This window comes from Cajanus cajan, chromosome 7 (genome assembly GCF_000230855.2).
Source record: "Cajanus cajan strain Asha chromosome 7, NIPB_CcT2T_4, whole genome shotgun sequence".
Classification (NCBI taxonomy): Eukaryota; Viridiplantae; Streptophyta; class Magnoliopsida; order Fabales; family Fabaceae; genus Cajanus; species Cajanus cajan.
Window position 1 is genome coordinate 23,820,502 of NC_138523.1, and position 18,295 is coordinate 23,838,796.

Consider the following 18,295-nt stretch of genomic DNA (forward strand, 5'->3'; position numbering starts at 1 on the left):
CATGAGATCATTTATTTAGAATACGTTATACCATCTATTTTCAATTATGTTCGTACTACTTTGAGGTAGATATTGCTTCTTTAAGGAGACATGATTCTATTATTATATATGAATATGGTCCCACCATGGGAAACTGATTCAACAACAGCCATATTTTGAAATATTTTTATTTTATTTAATGATCAAATAATTTTTAATATAAAAATATATATTTAAAATATATCTAATATACATACATATATATATATATATTAAAATTATATTAATTAAATATGTATATAATAGTTTATCTTAAAAATCAATTCATTCAGATATTATAAAATATTTTATTTTAAACATCAATTAAATAATACCTTGCTACTTATAATTTATTTAAATATTTATAAATGAACATTACATTAATTCCATTGATTATTTTAATCCTTGTATTTATTATCTTTTGATTTTAATTTACTCGAAGATGTTCATAGTATTCAATATTTTGTTATTTATTACAGTATGTGCATTAATTTAAAACATTTTAATGTATTAAATACTTATACTTTTTTTATTTTATATAAGGAAACATTTTGACTTTTACTATTTATTTTTCTTTCAAATATTAAAAATATTATTTATGCCAATAATATAATAGACTTAAAAATATTTTTAGTCCTTATAGAATTAGCTGATTTTGATATCAGTATTTGTAAAAAAATTCTTCATTTTTCGTCTCTCTAAAATTCAAATTATTGTTTTTAGTTTTTAATTTTTGTGTGATCATTTATAATTATTTTTGTTATTAAAAAATTAAGGGAAAATCTTAAGTGTTACATATAGTTGTTAGTAATATTATACTGGTGTTTAAGATTCGTAAAATTTCGTATAGATCATAAAAATAATTGTTATTCATTTATCTTAAAATAATTTTTACATATCGAAAATAGTGAGTTTAAATTTTAAAGAGATGAAAGTTAAATTTTTTTTTTATAAAGATCAATCCAAAATTTATTTATTTTATTAGGATGAAAAATAGTGTTTACAAAATCTAGAAAGATGAAAAATAAAGAAAGAAATTCATAAAATCAAAATCAAGACTTCTTAATTTTATAAGAACAAAAAATATATATTAAAATATAATATCATTTATATTTTTTTTATTAGTAATAAATAAATTTATGTACAATTTTAGTCTCAAACTATATATTTAATAATTTTCATTCATATTTATGACACTAAAAGTCATAATGGATTAAAATAATATTTTTAAAAAATACAAGTAGGATGAAAATATGTTAGATCATGCCAAACTTTATATAAATTATATTTATTTTATAAAATTAAAGTCTAAACCTGAATTATTATTTATTATATAGTCTTCTACATAGTTTTGACTTAACTTTTTTAAACTTTGTCTTCTTAATTTGTTAAAGAATTTATTTCATATTAAGAACGTCAAATACACAAAAAAAATCAATAAATAAAAAAATACATTTTTAAATAACATGTGAAATGTATAACCTATTTTCATAATTACAAAGACTAAAAAAAAATTCAGTTATAAATTTAAGAGATAAAAGACAAATTTTAATTAATTAATGAATGATTTTAATATAAATAGTTGTGAAATGGGCGGGGTAGGGAAATAAGGAGGAGTTGGGAATACACAGCAACAACACGAAGTACAGTAACAGTTTTGGTGATAGGGTTTGAGTGCGCGATTGTGTCACTTTCGTCAAAATAAGTTTTGGTGCCAAAACTCTCCGCACACTAAAAATCCATTTTAGTTTTTTCCCTCTCATTTCAAACCCTTTCTCTCTCTCTCTTTAAACGCTTTTCACCTTCCCTCCTCTTCTTCCTTCTTTCAAAACCCTAACTCCCACACCAATTTTTTTTCCCTAATTTAAAACCCCAACGCTTTCTCATTCTCCCAATTCAACGCGCTTTCCTCACCGAAATCGTGCCTAATCGTTGTGTTCCGAGCGAGAGGGAGAGGGAGCCATGAGAGGCCTTGTGTGGAGCACGAAAGCGTTTGCTCGGAAGTTGCTGTTCTATGGAATTGGAAGGAACGCTCGTTCATACAGTATCGTCCCAATGGTGATCGAACACTCTTCCCGAGGAGAGAGGGCTTACGACATCTTCTCGCGCCTTCTGAAGAAGCGCATTATCTGCATCAACAGACCCATCTCCGACGACACCGCTCACGTCGTCGTTGCGCAGCTCCTCTTCCTCGAATCCGAAAACCCTTCCAAACCCATCCACATGTACCTCAACTCCCCCGGTGGCGCCGTCACCGCAGGTACCCCATTGCACACCCTTCTTCAAAATTCCATTTTTAGGGGATCCCATTTTGCAAAACCCTAATTGTCTAAAAAAATGAGAAGGGACACTTCTGTGATGTGTAAAAACTGTGCCTTTTCTTTTTCTAATATGTAATTGATGTTAATTGTTCAATGGGTAAAAGCTACATTTTTCTAATATATAATTGTTTTAAATTAATTGCTCACATTCTCTTTATTTTATAAAACAATATTTGCTAAATTGCAGACACTCAGGTAAATTGGTCTCTGATTCTGTCTATTTGCTAGTATGAACATGTTTGGGTGAAAGAATCATTTATAGCGTGAAAAACAAGAGAAAAAAAAATGAAATAAGTTAGTCCATAAATTAAGCTTTTTGTGTTAACTTATCTAAAATGTTATTTTTAACTTGTGAATAAGTTAATTTTTAGTTTATGGAGAAACTTATTTTGATTTTCTTTTCTATATATATTTGATTGTTAATTTGTGTGTGAAAAGTAAAATCTTGATATCATTTGAGTATCAATGTATGAGAAAAATTGATATATTTTTGTCATGTCAGTATGTCACCATTTCTTTATATGAAAAATTGGCATAGTGATTAATCCTATGATCGAGAATCATTGTAGGAGATTGATGGGGAAGGTTTGCCAATCAAATATGTTCAACCTTAATTGCCATGCTCTTAAATGGATTCTGGTTTTGTGTTTCTTGCATATATTTTGGATGGAAAATTGTGAACTATTGAGATAAAGCTTAAAAACTTAACAAGCTTAACAAATGTAACAAATATTGGTATAATTTCAAATCAAACAACGCTTAAATGCAATTACTCTTTTTAATTAATATTTATGCATTGTAATTGGGTATTTTTTTCATATAAAACTTGATATATTTATATTCCATGGTAAATAAATTTGCCTAAGTCAGGGAAAATTATTACAATGAACAAAAATATTTTATGTAAAAAGTAAAGTTAAAATTAGTAATGAAAGTGTAATATTGTTGTGGACATTAACCCGCACGTTGCAGGGTGAGAAAATAGGAAGTTAGTTAAATAGATTAATCGGCCTAAACGAAGTGGACCCAGGCGTTTAACTATAGCAAGATAGTGGTTGACTGGTTGTTGTGTTTCTTTGGCTATGTTCTTAATTTTTTTTCTTTCTCTAAATGTTTGTGTTTGTTTGACAGGGAGCTGGGCTTTCAAATCTTGGCAACACGTGCTTTCTTAATTCTATCCTGCAATGTTTTACGCACACGGTGCCTCTAGTGCAGGGTCTTCGTTCCTGCATTCATTCTTCTCCTTGTGATGGTGAGTTACCTTTGTTTGAATTTATCTTTGATGCTTTTTGCGTGTTTAGTTTTGGTTTATTGAGTGATATATTGTGGTAAGGTGTAACACTTATTAAGTTTATAGCAATGCTTTGCTTTGTTTGCTTATCTTAATTCTAAGTGGCCATGCTGATATTTTCCTCGTTTGATTGTGTTTTCTATGCTGACTTACTAACATTCTTTTTTATTTCTATCCTATTTTGCTGATCCATTACCGTTTTTCAATAATTATATATTTGCTTCCATTTAGGCATTTAGGCCTATGCAGCTCGCCTTGTACGTGCCTTGTCTCTTTTGTCTTGTCTTTTTATTTTTTTTTTAAGTTTTTGCTGTTATTTAATTACCTTTTTATTTTAGTTTCTGACTTGTAATTTATTTTATTTTTGATCTTGTGAAGGTGAGATTTATCAATTTTGAAAGAACGAAACTTCCTGAATAGTCGTTGTCTTATTGGGAAGAGCTAATTTAGGAAGTTGTTTGCTTGGATTGAACAAGATAAATATAAATTTCAACATGTCTGGTAAATCCCTAACAAGAAGAATAAATTATAAATGTACAATTTATTCATTTTCCTTTCTGTACTTTGCTGGCTTCTGAGGCTCGATAAGTCACTTGTCATCACTTTGTTTTTTTTTTTTTTTTTTGTACATTTTAAAATAGCTATAAATAATCAAATTTCCTGCTCAAAAGCACAGAGATTGATCAAGCTCAAGTCTTTTTGGGATTTGAGTGGAGGGTAAGTGTTTAAATTCGTTTCATTTTACTTATAGACTCATTTTTATTGCATGTAATTTAGTCAAAACTTCATTACCCTTTTCCAGCTTTGTAATGGAGTTAACAGATTGAGATTCATTTGATCCTGAGTATCGTTTCTTTTTTGTTTCAAATAAATTTTGGAATTTGATCATGCTCTTGTGAATCTGTGATTTTGAATTTTGTTGTATCTTTGCGTTGTTCCAGGAAAAAGTGTTGTTAAAATGCCTGAAAAACCTGATACTGATGATTGGCGCGTAGAGCGTGGCGTAAGTTTCAGGGATCCGTAGGAAAAGGAATTTGTTTATACGGGTTGAACTCAGGGAGGATGATGGTGATATTCGTAGGCAGCCATTGGAGGATGATGGTGATATTCATGGCCCAAGCTATACTTCCTTCTTATTTGTCTTGGGTGACTCAATCTTAATTTGATAATTTTCCCTTTGGTTATATTTAAATATTTATTTTATTATTTAATGATAGCTCTTGGTTTATCGCTTTGCATAGTGAAACCAAAATGTATTGATTGCCATAGAAATCTTAATTACAATTTTAATGACCATGGTATTGATGCAAGCTGGGATCTAAAATTTTACATCTGATGAAAATATTTACTTCTTTTTGTACTTGCGTGGCATGCTGATTTTAATGACCATGCTGATTTTTGTACTAGCTATTCGTTTTGGATTCATTTGGTTCTATGTTTAATTACTCATTTTGTTACCAAGTTGTTTAAAGTGTTGAGTGCTCATGTAACGCTTAAGGTCATATATGTCCATGTATTTGTATATGGTTGGTGGCAGTTATCCTTTATATTGAAATAAATCTGGATGAATGTGTTGGGTTTTGACTTGCATTTTAGAATTAGTTATTGTTAAATTGATTATGTTTCATGCTTTGCTTTCATATGAGGCTATATTTGAAATCTGATATTCAATCATGCTGGAGATGAAAATTAAGGCTATTAATTTAGTCATCTATGAGAGGATATATATAGAAGAGTAGGTTTCCCATTAAAATTGGAAGAATCTGTAACTTGAAAAACCAAGACTTATCAATATTGTTTTCGATGCAGTAAAGCACCATCTTTTTATATGTTAAAATATTGTGGTTTGTATACTTGTCCTTTTTATTTTTCTTTTAAATTCAAGAGTGCATCTTGCATACTAGATGATTATTTATTTTAATGGTTTGCAATTTAGCTTACGTTTATCTTTGTTTGGAGTAAAATATGGATCAATTTTTTTTTTGTAGCAAAGGAACTTGTTTTATTTTTTATTTTGGTATGAGTGTCATTGTTTCATTGTTAAACAGGTTCAAAATGAAAATGAAAATAAAATATATAGTGTTTAAGGTATAAAATTAGCGATCATGTCTAAAAATAAAGTAAGCCTAACGACAAAAAAAAATCAGTTTTTTTTTATTTTTTTAAAAAATAAAATTATGTTTAGCGACCGATTTAGTGACCGAAAAAAAAATTAATTTTTTATTATAATAAAATTTAGCGACCGATTTAGCGACCGAATTGAAAATTATTTTTAAAAATAATAAAATCTAGCGACCGATTTAGTGACCGAATCAGAAATTATTTTTTTTTTAAAAAAAATACACTTGGTGATCGATTTAGCGATTGAAATAAAAATTATTTTTTTAAAATAATAAAATTTAGCGACCGATTTAGCGATCGAAATTAAAAATAATTTTTTATTTTAAAAATTGTTAGGGACCGACTTAGCGACGGAAAGGAAAATCATTATTTAAAAATAAATAACACATTTAGCGACCTTTTTTCGGTCGCTAATTTGGTCCCCATATACTATGGCGACCATAATCGTAGTGACCAATTAGCGACCGAAAATTTCGGTCGCTAATTAGAGACCACCAGTATTTCGGTCGCTAAATAACTTTGCGACCAGGGTTTTTGCAACTACTTCAAATCGGTCGCTAAAGTAAATAGCGACCGATTTAAGTAATTTAGCGACCGATTTCTGTGGTCGCTAAAATCCTTTTTTTTGTAGTGAGCAAATCATTTACATAAACATATATTAACAATCTAAAATGCTAAGGGATTGCCTCTCTACCCTTTTCCCTCATATATACCTATAGATGCAACAATCTCACTCCTTACCTCAATAGGTTCAAGATTTCTAGTGTGGATCTTCAAGGTCGTACCCGAATGCTTCCAATTCTCCCTCCTAAATGAGAAACAAGATGAATAACCCCCAAAGATAGAGTTGTTACTACGAAATAATTTTCTACTTCAGACTTCCTTTAGACGTTCTAACCATTGAAAACAAAGAATTCTATCCTTCAAACTTGCTGACCAAAAATTAACTTGATTCAATAGTGGACGAATCCTTGATTACAATTCAACAGTCGCTTCCTGGTGGGTATGCGAACTAAATAATGAATTTTCTCTCTTCTTTTTCTCTCTTGTGTTTTACTGCTATTCTCTTTTAATGATGAGTCACTCTTTCCTCTTTAAAGCATGACAGTGTGAAATTTAAAATATGAGATGTATGTAGTAGCCTAAGCTTATTTTTTCCTTGTACAGAAGATTTTAAAAGAAACTTAACTCATGCTTAACCCATCGGTAAAAACCAATTAATCAAAGTTACTCTCTCTATACTTTAATTATTTAAAACTTCAAGATAAATTACATAAGCATATCTTATCAAATAACTTAAAAATCTTTATTTTTCTTGTCTAAAATATTCTTATCTATAAAATCTCTAAATTAATTAATAACACTCCTAATTACAAAATGTACTATCCGTACTTCGCAACCGGGCTCTGAGCTCGGGTTATCAACGCGGGGCGACCTCGGACAACTAGTTGTCTGGTGTCAGCCCGGTATTTGAGCAAATCACAACTGAAACCCGGGATCCCGCCCCAGACGGGCTCCCTCATCTAACTACATCACAACATATCCTATCTCAGGCCCAAGGCCCAAGACAAACCTAAATCACTTCAAGGTACGTGCATTATATATACGAGACTATTATTCATACAAACCCTAACTTTGGCATCGGAGTCTCTTTTGCATGTACCTCCCCCATCTTGGAGCACCAATACATCAAGCAAAGGAGGCTCACCGATCTTACTGGACGGGTCACCTCTACGACCAAATTCTGGTAAGAACATTTGGCGCCCACCGTGGGGCCGATCAAGACAGCTCTTATCGACCACCTGCATGGTTTCTACTAGAAGCCATATCAGACGAGCGACAGACGACGCAAGCCACTCAATCACCATGGACAGCAACGCTGCAACCCTAAGGTGGTTAATCGACCAAGTCGAGCAGATGCGACAACAGCACGACGCCGACCTTAAAAATATGCGCACCCAGCATGAAAACGACCTTGCAGCGATGCGGACCGCTAATGAAGCAGACCTCGCAGCGTTACGTGCCGAGAATGAGCGCATTCGCGCCCAGCTCCCTCGACACCACTCCGAACAACCTCCGCACGAGAGCGACACTCATCAGGAAAACAAAAAGATTCGCGTTCAGCCCCGACGGCGGCACCCTGACCACCCCTCTGACTCTCAGCTCAACCCAGGCGGAGCACTGCGAGGTGAGATAAGCCAAGAGGTAGAATCAACTCCCTTACGGGGAATAATTGGTACGATTGCGGGAGGCTTCGCAGGAGGGGGTGCCAGTAGCTCGGCCCGGAAAAAACACCTGCGCAAGGTCAACCGCATACACTCCGCCACCTACGCTTCACGCCAGAACTCGCCAGTGATCACTTTCACCGACGACGACTATGTCGGGGTCAGCCCAAATCAAGACGATCCCATGGTCATAGCGGTGGCATTGGCCAAATGGGAAGTTCGCAAGACCTTGGTCGACCAAGGAAGCTCGGCCAACATCCTATACTGGCCAACATTCCTCAGGCTAGACATCCCCCACTCTCTCATACAACCTCATACCGAACCTCTAGTCGGTTTTGTAGGGAAAAGCATTCACACTCGGGGATATGTAGACCTACTGACGACTTTTGGAGCACCCCCGATTTTCAGACAGGTCCTGGTTCGATACCTACTTGTGGAAGCCGACGCCTCCTATAACGTCATCATCGGCAGGCCAATCCTAAATCAACTCGGGGCGGTGGTGTCCACCCCGCACCTCACCATGAAATTTCCAGGCACGATGGGAAGATCATCTCCATCAGAGCAAATCAGCAGGTAGCGCGACAATGCTACGTAGAAAGCCTGGAAACCGCCTCACTTGGCAAACAGCGCAAGAGCGATCTTACCGCTCTGGCTCACACCGACCACAAAGAAATCACCGATCTCGACCCGAGATCCGACGCTCATGACGAACGACCCAGCCCCGTCAATGAGCTCGACGACCTTCAAATCGGGAAACTCCCCGGACAAACCACAAAGATCAGCAGGCAATTAACCCCTGAACTACGACAGCAACTCCAAGCGGAGATCCTCAAGAACGCCGACCTTTTCGCCTGGTCTAGCGCTGACATGCCCGGCATAGACGCCGACTTCATCTGCCACAGGTTAGCAATACACAAGGAGGCAAAACCAGTCGCCCAGAGAAAGAGGAAGGTCGACGGCGAAAGGCGGGAAGCCATCATCATCGAAACGCAGAAATTGCTCAACGCCGGCTTCATCCGTGAAGTCAGGTACACTACATGGCTGGAAAACGTGGTCCTAGTAAAGAAGAACTCAGGAAAGTGGCGTATGTGCGTCGACTATACCGACCTCAACAAAGCATGCCCCAAGGACTCATATCCCTTGCCGAGCATCGACAGGTTAGTCGACGGAGCCTCCGGACATGCCCTCCTCAGCTTCCTTGACGCTTATTCCGAGTACAACCAGATAATGATGTACCCGCCTGATGAAGTGCACACGTCCTTCATCACCGACCACGCCAACTATTGTTACCGGGTGATGCCCTTCGGCCTCAAAAATGCGGGAGCAACTTACCAGCGGCTGATGGACAAGGTATTCCACCACCAGATTGGGCGAAACATGGAAGTTTATGTGGACGACATGGTGGTTAAAACCATCTCAGCAACGGACCACGCTGCCGACCTAGCCGAGGTGTTCGCCCAGATCAGGAAGCACAACATGCGCCTCAACCCGGAGAAGTGTGTCTTCGGCGTCCAGGGGGGTAAGTTCCTCGGCTTCATGATCACCAGCAGAGGAATCGAGGCCAACCCCTAGAAGTGCAAAGCCATCATACAGATGCAAAGCCCACAAACGGTAAAAAAGGTTCAACGCCTGGCCGGACGGCTAGTCTCGCTATCCCGCTTCATCCCCAAAATCGCGGAGAAGGCGGGGCCAATCTTCACCCTGCTAAAGAAGCCAAAAAACTTCCTATGGACAGATCAGTACGAAGAAGCTTTCCAAAGCTTCAAAAACTTCCTCACAACTCCGCCAATCTTACAGAGGTCGGATCACAACACCGACCTCCTTCTCTACTTGGCAGTGGCAGAAAACGCCATCAGCGCCGTCATCGTACAAGAACACCAAAAGATACAGACGCCTATTTACTTCATCAGCCGAGTCCTCCAAGACGCGGAAAGAAGATACCAAATGATCGAGAAGTTGGCGTTGGCACTGGTCACCGCAGCCCGGCGGCTCGGACCCTACTTCCAGAGCCACCAGGTGGTAGTCAAAATCGACTACCCCATCAAACAAATTCTACAAAAACCTGAGCTCGCCGGACGCATGATTGCTTGGTCGATAGAACTGTCCGAGTTCGGCATCCAGTACGAAAGCCGCGGACCCCTGAAGGCCCAATGCTTAGCCGACTTCGTAGCCGAGCTCACGCCAGCTACTACTGAGGAATCCCAGGCATGGACTCTACATGTTGACGGGTCCTCCAACTCTAAAGGTGGGGGTGCAGGCATCATTCTGGAAGGGCCAAACCAAGTCACCCTGGAGCAATCCCTCAAGTCCGGCTTCAAAGTGACCAATAACCAGGCAGAGTACGAGGCGCTCCTCGCCGGACTAAGGTTAGCCCACGATCTCGGAGCTCGAAGGGTGAACTGCAACAACGACTCGAAGCTCATGGTGGAACAGCTCAGTGGGACATACCAGGCAAAAGACACCCTTCTACAGTGGTACTTCCACACCGCATCCCGACAGATCTCGTCTTTTGACGAATTCTCCATAAAACACGTACCGCGAGAACAAAATGCCAGAGTAGACCTCCTATCAAAACTCGCCAGTACTAAAAGGCCCGGTCAACACCGAACCATCATCCAGGAAACTCTGCACTCACCCAGCCTGGACGACAAAATCGTCAATGTCAGCGACAATGAAGAACTGGGGTGGATGGCAGACATCTGGAACTACCTGAAAGAGGGGACCCTGCCCAAAGATAAAGACGAGGCACGAAGGGTGAGAATGAGATCAGCCAAGTTCATCATCATCGATGACGAATTATTCAAGCGAGGGATTTCCACCCCACTGCTCAAATGCTTGACCACGTCTCAAGCAGCCTACGTCGTCAGAGAAATCCATCAGGGGATATGTGGAATGCATTCCGGAGCACGCTCAATGGCAACCAGGGTACTCCGAGCTGGATACTACTGGCCCACTCTGAAGTCGGATTGCCAAAATTACATCCAAAAATGCAAAGAGTGCCAACAATTCGGCAACGCACACCGACAACCCCCCGAAGCCCTTCACCACATGATGTTAGCGTGGCCTTTCTCCTAGTGGGGAATGGACATTCTCGGGCCATTCCCCCCCGCGAAGGGTCAGCTAAAATTCCTCCTAGTGGCAATCGACTATTTCACCAAGTGGATTGAGGCGTGCCCACTCGCCAAAATCACCACTAAGAACGTGCGGAAATTCACCTGGAAGAACATTGTCTGCAGTTCAGGATCCCCCACACCATCATCACCGACAACGGACGACAGTTCATCGCAGAAGAATTCGAGAACTTCCTCCGAGAGCTCGGAATCAAGCATCTCCCAACCTCAGTGGAACACCCCCAAATCAACGGCTAGGCCGAAGCAGCCAACAAGGTCATCCTCCGAGAGCTTAAAAAACGGCTTGGGAACGCAAAAGGGCAGTGGCCCGACATGCTCCCCAGCATCCTCTAGGCATATCACTGCACCCCCCAGTCAACCACACAAGAAACACCTTACAGGCTAACTTACGGAGCCGACGCAATGATCCCAGTTGAAGTCGGAGAAGCGTCCCACCGACGCCAAGTCTTCAATAGCGAGCAGAACGCCCAAGAGCTAGCAGCCGACCTCGACTTGGTAGACGAGCTCAGAGACGAAGCCCAAATCCATGAAGAGGCCTGCAAGCTCCGAGCTTCCCGGTGATACAACTCCCGGGTGAGACCTCGCTCCTTCCGAGCGGGCGACCTGGTATGGCGACTACTAGGCGAAGCACGAAAAGACATGTCAGACGGGAAGCTCGCACCCACTTGGGGCGACCCATTCCGAGTTGCAGAAGACCTGGAAAACGGAGCCTACCGACTATAGGAGCTCAGCGAAAAGCCCGTACCGCGAACTTGGAATGCCACGCATCTCAAGTTTTACTTCAGCTAAGTCTTGTATAAATAAGCGGTGTACTCTTTTCCCACCTCAGAAAAAATAGATTTCGACTGAGAGGGTTTTTAACGAGGCACACATCTTTTGTCAATAAAATGGCTCACCCCTTCTCTTCATTTTACTCCCACTCAATTACTTTCATCACCTCGTTACGTTTATTAGAGGTCGAAAACAAACCTCGTCCCACTTATTAGAGGTCGAGAACGAACCTCACCATCATTACTAAAGGTCGAAAGCGAACCTCGTCATGCCCATTAGAGGTCGAAAACGAACCTCGTCTCACTTATTAGAGGTCGAGAACGAACCTCACCATCATTACTAAAGGTCGAGAACGAACCTCGTCATGCCCATTAGAGGTCGAAAACGAACCTCGTTTTGTTTATTAGAGGTCGAAAACGAACCTCACCATGATTACCAAAGGTTGAAAACGAACCCCGACACGCTCATTAGAGGTCGAAAATGAACCTCGTTACAATTAGCGGAAGTCGAGAACGAATTCAAAATAAAGTACCAACACCTATGCAATGGGCACCGAATGCGTGCCCTAAACCTCGAGAATAACCCAAACCAAGCACAGGCGCAAAACTCATATATACAAAAGTCATGATTCACACATGAATACAAATACACAAAAAATAATAAACCAAACAAACACAACAAAATTGTCCTATACAGAGGCGTTGTCGCTAGAACTCTCCTCGACGTCGTCCTCCCGGACTAACCGCCCGAAGCGAACAACCTTTTCCAAATGCATACCGGAAAAGTCAAACCCCGGCGCGAGGAATCTAGCCTGACGAGCAGCCTTGAGGAAACCTCTCTTATGTTCCACCACAACAAAACGCTCGACTTCCTTAAGTCTCCTCTTCAACGCCGCATTCTCGGCCTCCAAAGCCAAAAGACTTACCCTCTGGGCGGCCACCTCTTCCTCCTTACTACTGAGAACCACTTCGTCACGAAGACGCTCCTCAGTTACGAATACCAGCTTGCCCTTCAAAAATGCTACCTCCTCTTCCAAGGAGCGAACCTGGCTCGCATAACCCTCATTAGAGCGCAAGGCGGCCTCCAACGACTTCCGGGCCTCGGCGAGATCCCCCCGGGTCGCCTGGAGCTCAGCCCCCTGCATCTTCGCCTCAGCCAGGGTGGCGGCCAAAACTTTGTTCTCCTCCACCAGGGGCTGCACTCGGCCTTTCAGCTTCGCTAGATCTTCCTGCTGCCTGGACCACCTGTGCTTCCAGTGATCCACAATGGTTGTGCCCCTCTGCAGGAAGATCTGAGCGGCATCAAAACTCCCCATGGGCCTGGCGGACTCGAGCATCGCCTGGTCGGCCGCGCTAAGCAACCCCTTAGGAAAAAACTTCTCAGGTGTCAATGAAGCGCTCCAAAAGGAGTCAATCTCCTCCGATGCACTCAAATGCTCCAATCGCGTCGGAGCGCCTTCCTGCGCGTAGCAATAAGCAAGGTAGGGACGTTTTGGAGGCCCCCTCACCGTCGGAGCAGAGGCTGGAACCCCAGAACTAGGACCCTCCTCACGAGGGCCGACCGAAGCAGAGGCAGAAGCCCCCGGCTCTGTCCCAGGGACATCGACCCTTGCCGTCGTCGACCTCGGAACCTTCAGAACCTCGGTGGTCCTGCCCGCCTGCAAAAGAAGTATAGGAAAAGGCATAAGCCCCGCAAGACAATAAACAACCCGGGGAATAACGCATCAAAAGATCGCAAACACATGCTGCTTACCTCAACAGCTGGGGCAACTTGTCCGACGGTCAGAGCCACCGCCCCGGAAGTCGGGCTGACTTGACCAGCAGCCCGGGAGGCTGACTCGGCAACAGCCTCCACCTACAATAAACAATACCAACTCAGAAAGACGAGAAAGAGAGCATAAAAAGAGAAAGCAAATAATCAAGCGAGGAACTCACCATAGCGACCCCAGCCACTCGCTCAGGAGCCCGGGTAGACGCCCCGGCAGGACGGACGAGAGGCTTGGCAGCTGTCGCCGCCCCCTGGGAAACCACCCGAGCGCCCCTCTCAGGCAGAGGACTCCCAGACAAGCCCGCCACCTCAACGCCGGCGGCCTCGGCAACACCCTCCTCCATATCGCGAGAAGCAGAGGTCCCCCCAACCTCCCTTGGGACCCTCTTCCTCTTCCGATTAATCTTCAGGGGAGAGACCTCCTCCTCCCCCTAGGTCCCAGGAGCCTCAAGCTCAACGAAATTATAGCGCTGCTTCAAATCGTGCCACAATTCCTTTCCCACAATACCTGAAAGCGAAGGACAAAGCACGTCAGCAAGCACAAAACCCTAACGCGTAAAAGAAGTACCAGATACTCACCCTCCAAACCCTTTTCCCTGCGCGCCGAACGCTCGAGCGACAGGATGAGCTTGCAGTCTAGCGAGCAAGGAAGCGCCTTCAAAGCCTCGACGGCGGCCGCCTTCGAAGGCGTCAGCTGCAACGGGTCCACCCCATGAAACCCAGACGGGTCAGGGCACCAATAGGAGGGGAACCTCGGTAGCCCGCCAAAATAGAACCCCCCATCCTCCAAAGGGTCGACATCAACAAGGGTAACCCGGAAAAACTGTTGCCTATAATTTTTATAAGATTAGGAGTAAGGAGTAAATAAACCCCCATCCTTACCCCCATTCAAAGAAAGGACGCCATACGGCGGAGCGCCCGCCTTCAACTGGTAGAAAAAAAGAAAAACCCGAAGGGACACTTCCATCCCTAGAACCGCGCATAAAACCTGAAACGCCCTCAAAAAGCCCCAACTGTTGGGATGCAGCTGACTGGGAGCCGCATTAACGTAGTTCAAAAAGTCGCATTCGAACTGCGTAAAAGGAAGGCAGACACCCAGGTCCCTGAAAAAACTTTGATATACATAAAAGGAGGGGGGACCAGCAGACCTCTTCATATACACACCTTCACCAGCCGGACAGGGCTCCAACCGGATCATTTGAGAGATAGAAGGGTCACAAATCCTATGCGTCTCCCAGAGCGCATCAACCTCCAAAGTCGAATAAAAAACGCTCGCGACCTTGGCCATTTCGCGTTTTACCCAATCATAGCCAAGGACGCCCGACTCCGAGTCCCTGGGCAGAGGCATCTCTTTTCCCTCAGCGGTGCCCCTTTCGGTAACCACCGCTTTACCACGTGCCTTGCCCCTAACAGGGGCGGAAGAGCCGGCGCCACGACCACCAGCCATCAAGAAGAACAAGAAAACTCAAAGAAGCACAAGAAAGACGGAGAAAACAGAGATGGAGAGCAGACGAAGACGAAGCGTGCACGAGAAGCCGAAGGACGAAAAAAGAGTAAAGAGAAAAGGGAAAGAGGCGCGAGAAAAAGAAAAACCTCTCCCCAATTCAAAACGGCCAGGCCACGTGTCGGCCAAGGGGGCACGCCTGATGACACATTAATTGCAAATCATCATTGCATAACTGTCATTTCCCTTAATGCGCCACGCGCACGTTTCCGGGAAATGAACAGCTATGACACATGGCAGATCTTCAGATAACGTATGCGAAAAGCCACTCCCCTCTAGCGAGCTCGGTCTTAACTCCTCGACCTACGGCTTTCAGAGCTCGGGGGGCTAGTGTACTATCCGTACTTCGCAACCGGGCTCCGAGCTCGGGTTATCAACACGGGGCGACCCCGGACAACTAGTTATCTGGTGTCAGCCCGGTATTTGAGCAAATCACAACTGAAACCCGGGATCCCGCCCCAGACGGGCTCCCTCATCTAATTACATCACAACATATCCTATCTCAGGCCCAAGGCCCAAGACAAACCTAAATCACTTCAAGGTACGTGCATTATATATACGAGACTATTATTTATACAAACCCTAACTTTGGCATCGGAGTCTCTTTTGCAGGTACCTCCCCCATCTTGGAGCACCAATACATCAAGCAAAGGAGGCTCACCGATCTTACTGGACGGGTCACCTCTACGACCAAATTCTGGTAAGAACACAAAATAACTCTAATTGATTAGTTAAATTATTTTTATTAATTTATTCTTAAAAATTTGGGATGTTACATGTTCTCTCCATTTGGCTTATGCTAAAATTTTATATTAATGATATTTATCCTTCTAATCTCGAATTTCCAACGTATATACAAGATTTATATTAATCCATATTATTAGATACCTCATTGATATCGACAAAAATTGATGTAATATTATAATTCAACAATTAGATTGACAAAATTTAGCTTCAATATAAAATTATTGACAATATAAATATTGTAATAGTGGATAAAAATTATATTGATGAATTTTGATCTATATATATATATATATATATATATATATATATAAGGAGAAATCTATTTTATACATTGATTTGAATTTATGAAATGAAATATCAAATAACTTTCAAATTTTTTTAAAATTTGCAGATTTGATCTATGCGTTAAGAATTTTAAATTCAACTGTTTGATTGTTGAAATTTGATATAGAACATGAGTTATTGAACGGAGTAAGTCTACTTAGATTTACTCCTAGAGTAAATGGATCCCTCCTCTCTTTCTCTCTTTCTCTCTCCCTTTCTTTGTCTCTCTCTCTCTCTATATATATTGTATATATATATATATATATATATATATATATATATGAGGAGAGATCCACTTCACTCAATAACCCACATCTTATATTTTAATAATCTAATCATTGAATTAAAAGTTTTTAATGCATAAATCAAATCTTCAAATTTTTAAAAAATTTTAAAATTCTTTGATACTCCATTTATTAATCCAAATCAACATATAAAATGTTTTTATAATTATTTGTCAATTTGAATTAGTTAAACGAAATATGAAATAGTTTTCAAGTTTTTTTTAAAAATTTACATACTTTATCTATATATTAAAATTTTTTATTTCAATGGTTGAATCGTTAAAATTTAATGTAAAACATAACTTATTGAATGAAGTAAGTTTAGATACACTTACTTTTAGGGTAAATGGACCCTTCTCCATTTGAGTGTTAATCAAATATCTTGTTCCTTTTGCAAAGCCGTGTAGTTTCCTTGAACTTAACACGCACAAAACATGGTGAGAGAAAAAAGTGTAGAGTTTGGATTTTGGAATATATGGTGATCTTTCTTAAATACGCATGGGTCGAGAACAAGGAACTAAAAAAATACCAATGGTAAAAGTGGATTCTTTGGTGTGGATGAAAACAAGAGAAGAATACCGAAAGCTTTCGTTCACATTCGTTGGTATCGAGTGCTATATATGTTCTTGGCAAAACCCAAGAACAGTAGGATGGCTTTTCAAATACTCTTTTAACCAAATATGTTTCCCAAATTAAAATATTATCCTAATTAATTCCCTTTATAAGATATTTTCGTCCAACCGGGATATTTTCTTTTAATTTCATTTTGGAAAAAAATTATTCCTTAAAATTAGTTAATTTAAAAATAGACTTAGTCCCTTAAACTTAAATAAAGTTATATTAGAGGCACAGTGTAGTATTCGGAGGAGAATCCACTACTAGAAAGTGACCATTCTACATCGTCAATTTTACATCGGTTTAGGTAGAACCGATGTAAAAACTGCATGCGGTGGCATATTCGTAAATATGAAAGCAAATTTACATCGGTTATGTACAAAACCGATGTAATTATTGAAATTTTACATCGGTTTTTAATTGGACCGATGTAGATTTAAATGCACGGTGTCAATTTTGTAATTATTTAAAGTATAGAACCCCGTGAGCAACCCTAGTCCCCTCCCTTTCCTTCCTCAACTTCCTTATTCCCTTCAACTTCCTTTGCGGCGCCTGCGACTCCAAGGTCCTTGCCTCGCGTCACTCGTGCATCCTGGAACTGACCATAGGTGGGTGGTTTGAGGCGGATGGAGTAGGGGCTTGGGGAGGGGTCGGTTGGGGTGGGCCAGGAGGTGAGGGAGTTGAAGCGTCTGAGGTTGATGCCGAGGAGCCAGGTGTCGGTGGGGGAGTTGAAGCGCTCTGCCATGAAATGACACCGTCGACGGTGAGGATGACTAGGTTCCTAGAGTCCAGAAGCTTGAGGGTGAGAGTCGGGGTGTGATTGGGGGTGGAACAGAGGGTGGTGTTGTTGTGGGTTAGGAGGAGTTGGTCGGTGGCGGTGAGATGGAGGGAGGAGAGGGATTGGGTCGGGGCGGCGGTGCGGCGGTTGGCGACCCAGATTGCGTTTGGGCTGGGGAGGGAGGTGTGGCAGATGGCGACGTCGTAGTTGGATGGGCTTGGGGATGGGGATGGAGAAAAGGTGAAGAGGCCCAATTGGAAGGTGTTGTTGGGGCTTTGGAGATTGGTGTTGGCTTGGAGGATGATGGTGGAGGTGGATCCGAAGACGGAGCAGAAAAGATCCAAGTCGCGTAACGTTAATTTGTTTGTTTGTTTATCTTGGTGAATGTTGATTTCTTC

At 41.2% G+C, this 18,295-nt stretch overlaps 2 protein-coding genes across 9 annotated transcripts; both read left to right on the forward strand.

Annotated features, from left to right (window-relative positions):
- The first annotated feature begins 1,623 nt into the window (after nt 1-1,623).
- Nucleotides 1,624-5,036, forward strand: LOC145949491 (ATP-dependent Clp protease proteolytic subunit 2, mitochondrial-like). Of its 8 annotated transcripts, XR_014427707.1 has the most exons (5): nt 1,625-2,278; nt 3,471-3,591; nt 4,009-4,131; nt 4,272-4,347; nt 4,572-5,036. XR_014427707.1 is itself a non-coding variant. In XM_083059450.1 (2 exons), the coding sequence occupies exons 1-2, from the start codon at nt 1,981-1,983 to the stop codon at nt 3,509-3,511; spliced, it is 339 nt and encodes a 112-aa protein (XP_082915576.1). In that variant the 5' UTR covers nt 1,625-1,980; the 3' UTR covers nt 3,512-3,592. The 8 variants fall into 8 exon arrangements, 1 of the variants encoding a protein (XP_082915576.1); XR_014427710.1 differs by lacking the exon at nt 4,009-4,131 and having other exon boundaries at nt 1,624-2,278; XR_014427705.1 differs by having other exon boundaries at nt 4,272-5,036.
- A 4,533-nt stretch (nt 5,037-9,569) lies between these two features.
- On the forward strand, nt 9,570-11,051 carry LOC145949914 (uncharacterized). The gene has a single exon (XM_083060821.1). The coding sequence runs from the start codon at nt 9,570-9,572 to the stop codon at nt 11,049-11,051; it is 1,482 nt and encodes a 493-aa protein (XP_082916947.1).
- The last annotated feature ends 7,244 nt before the right edge of the window (nt 11,052-18,295 follow it).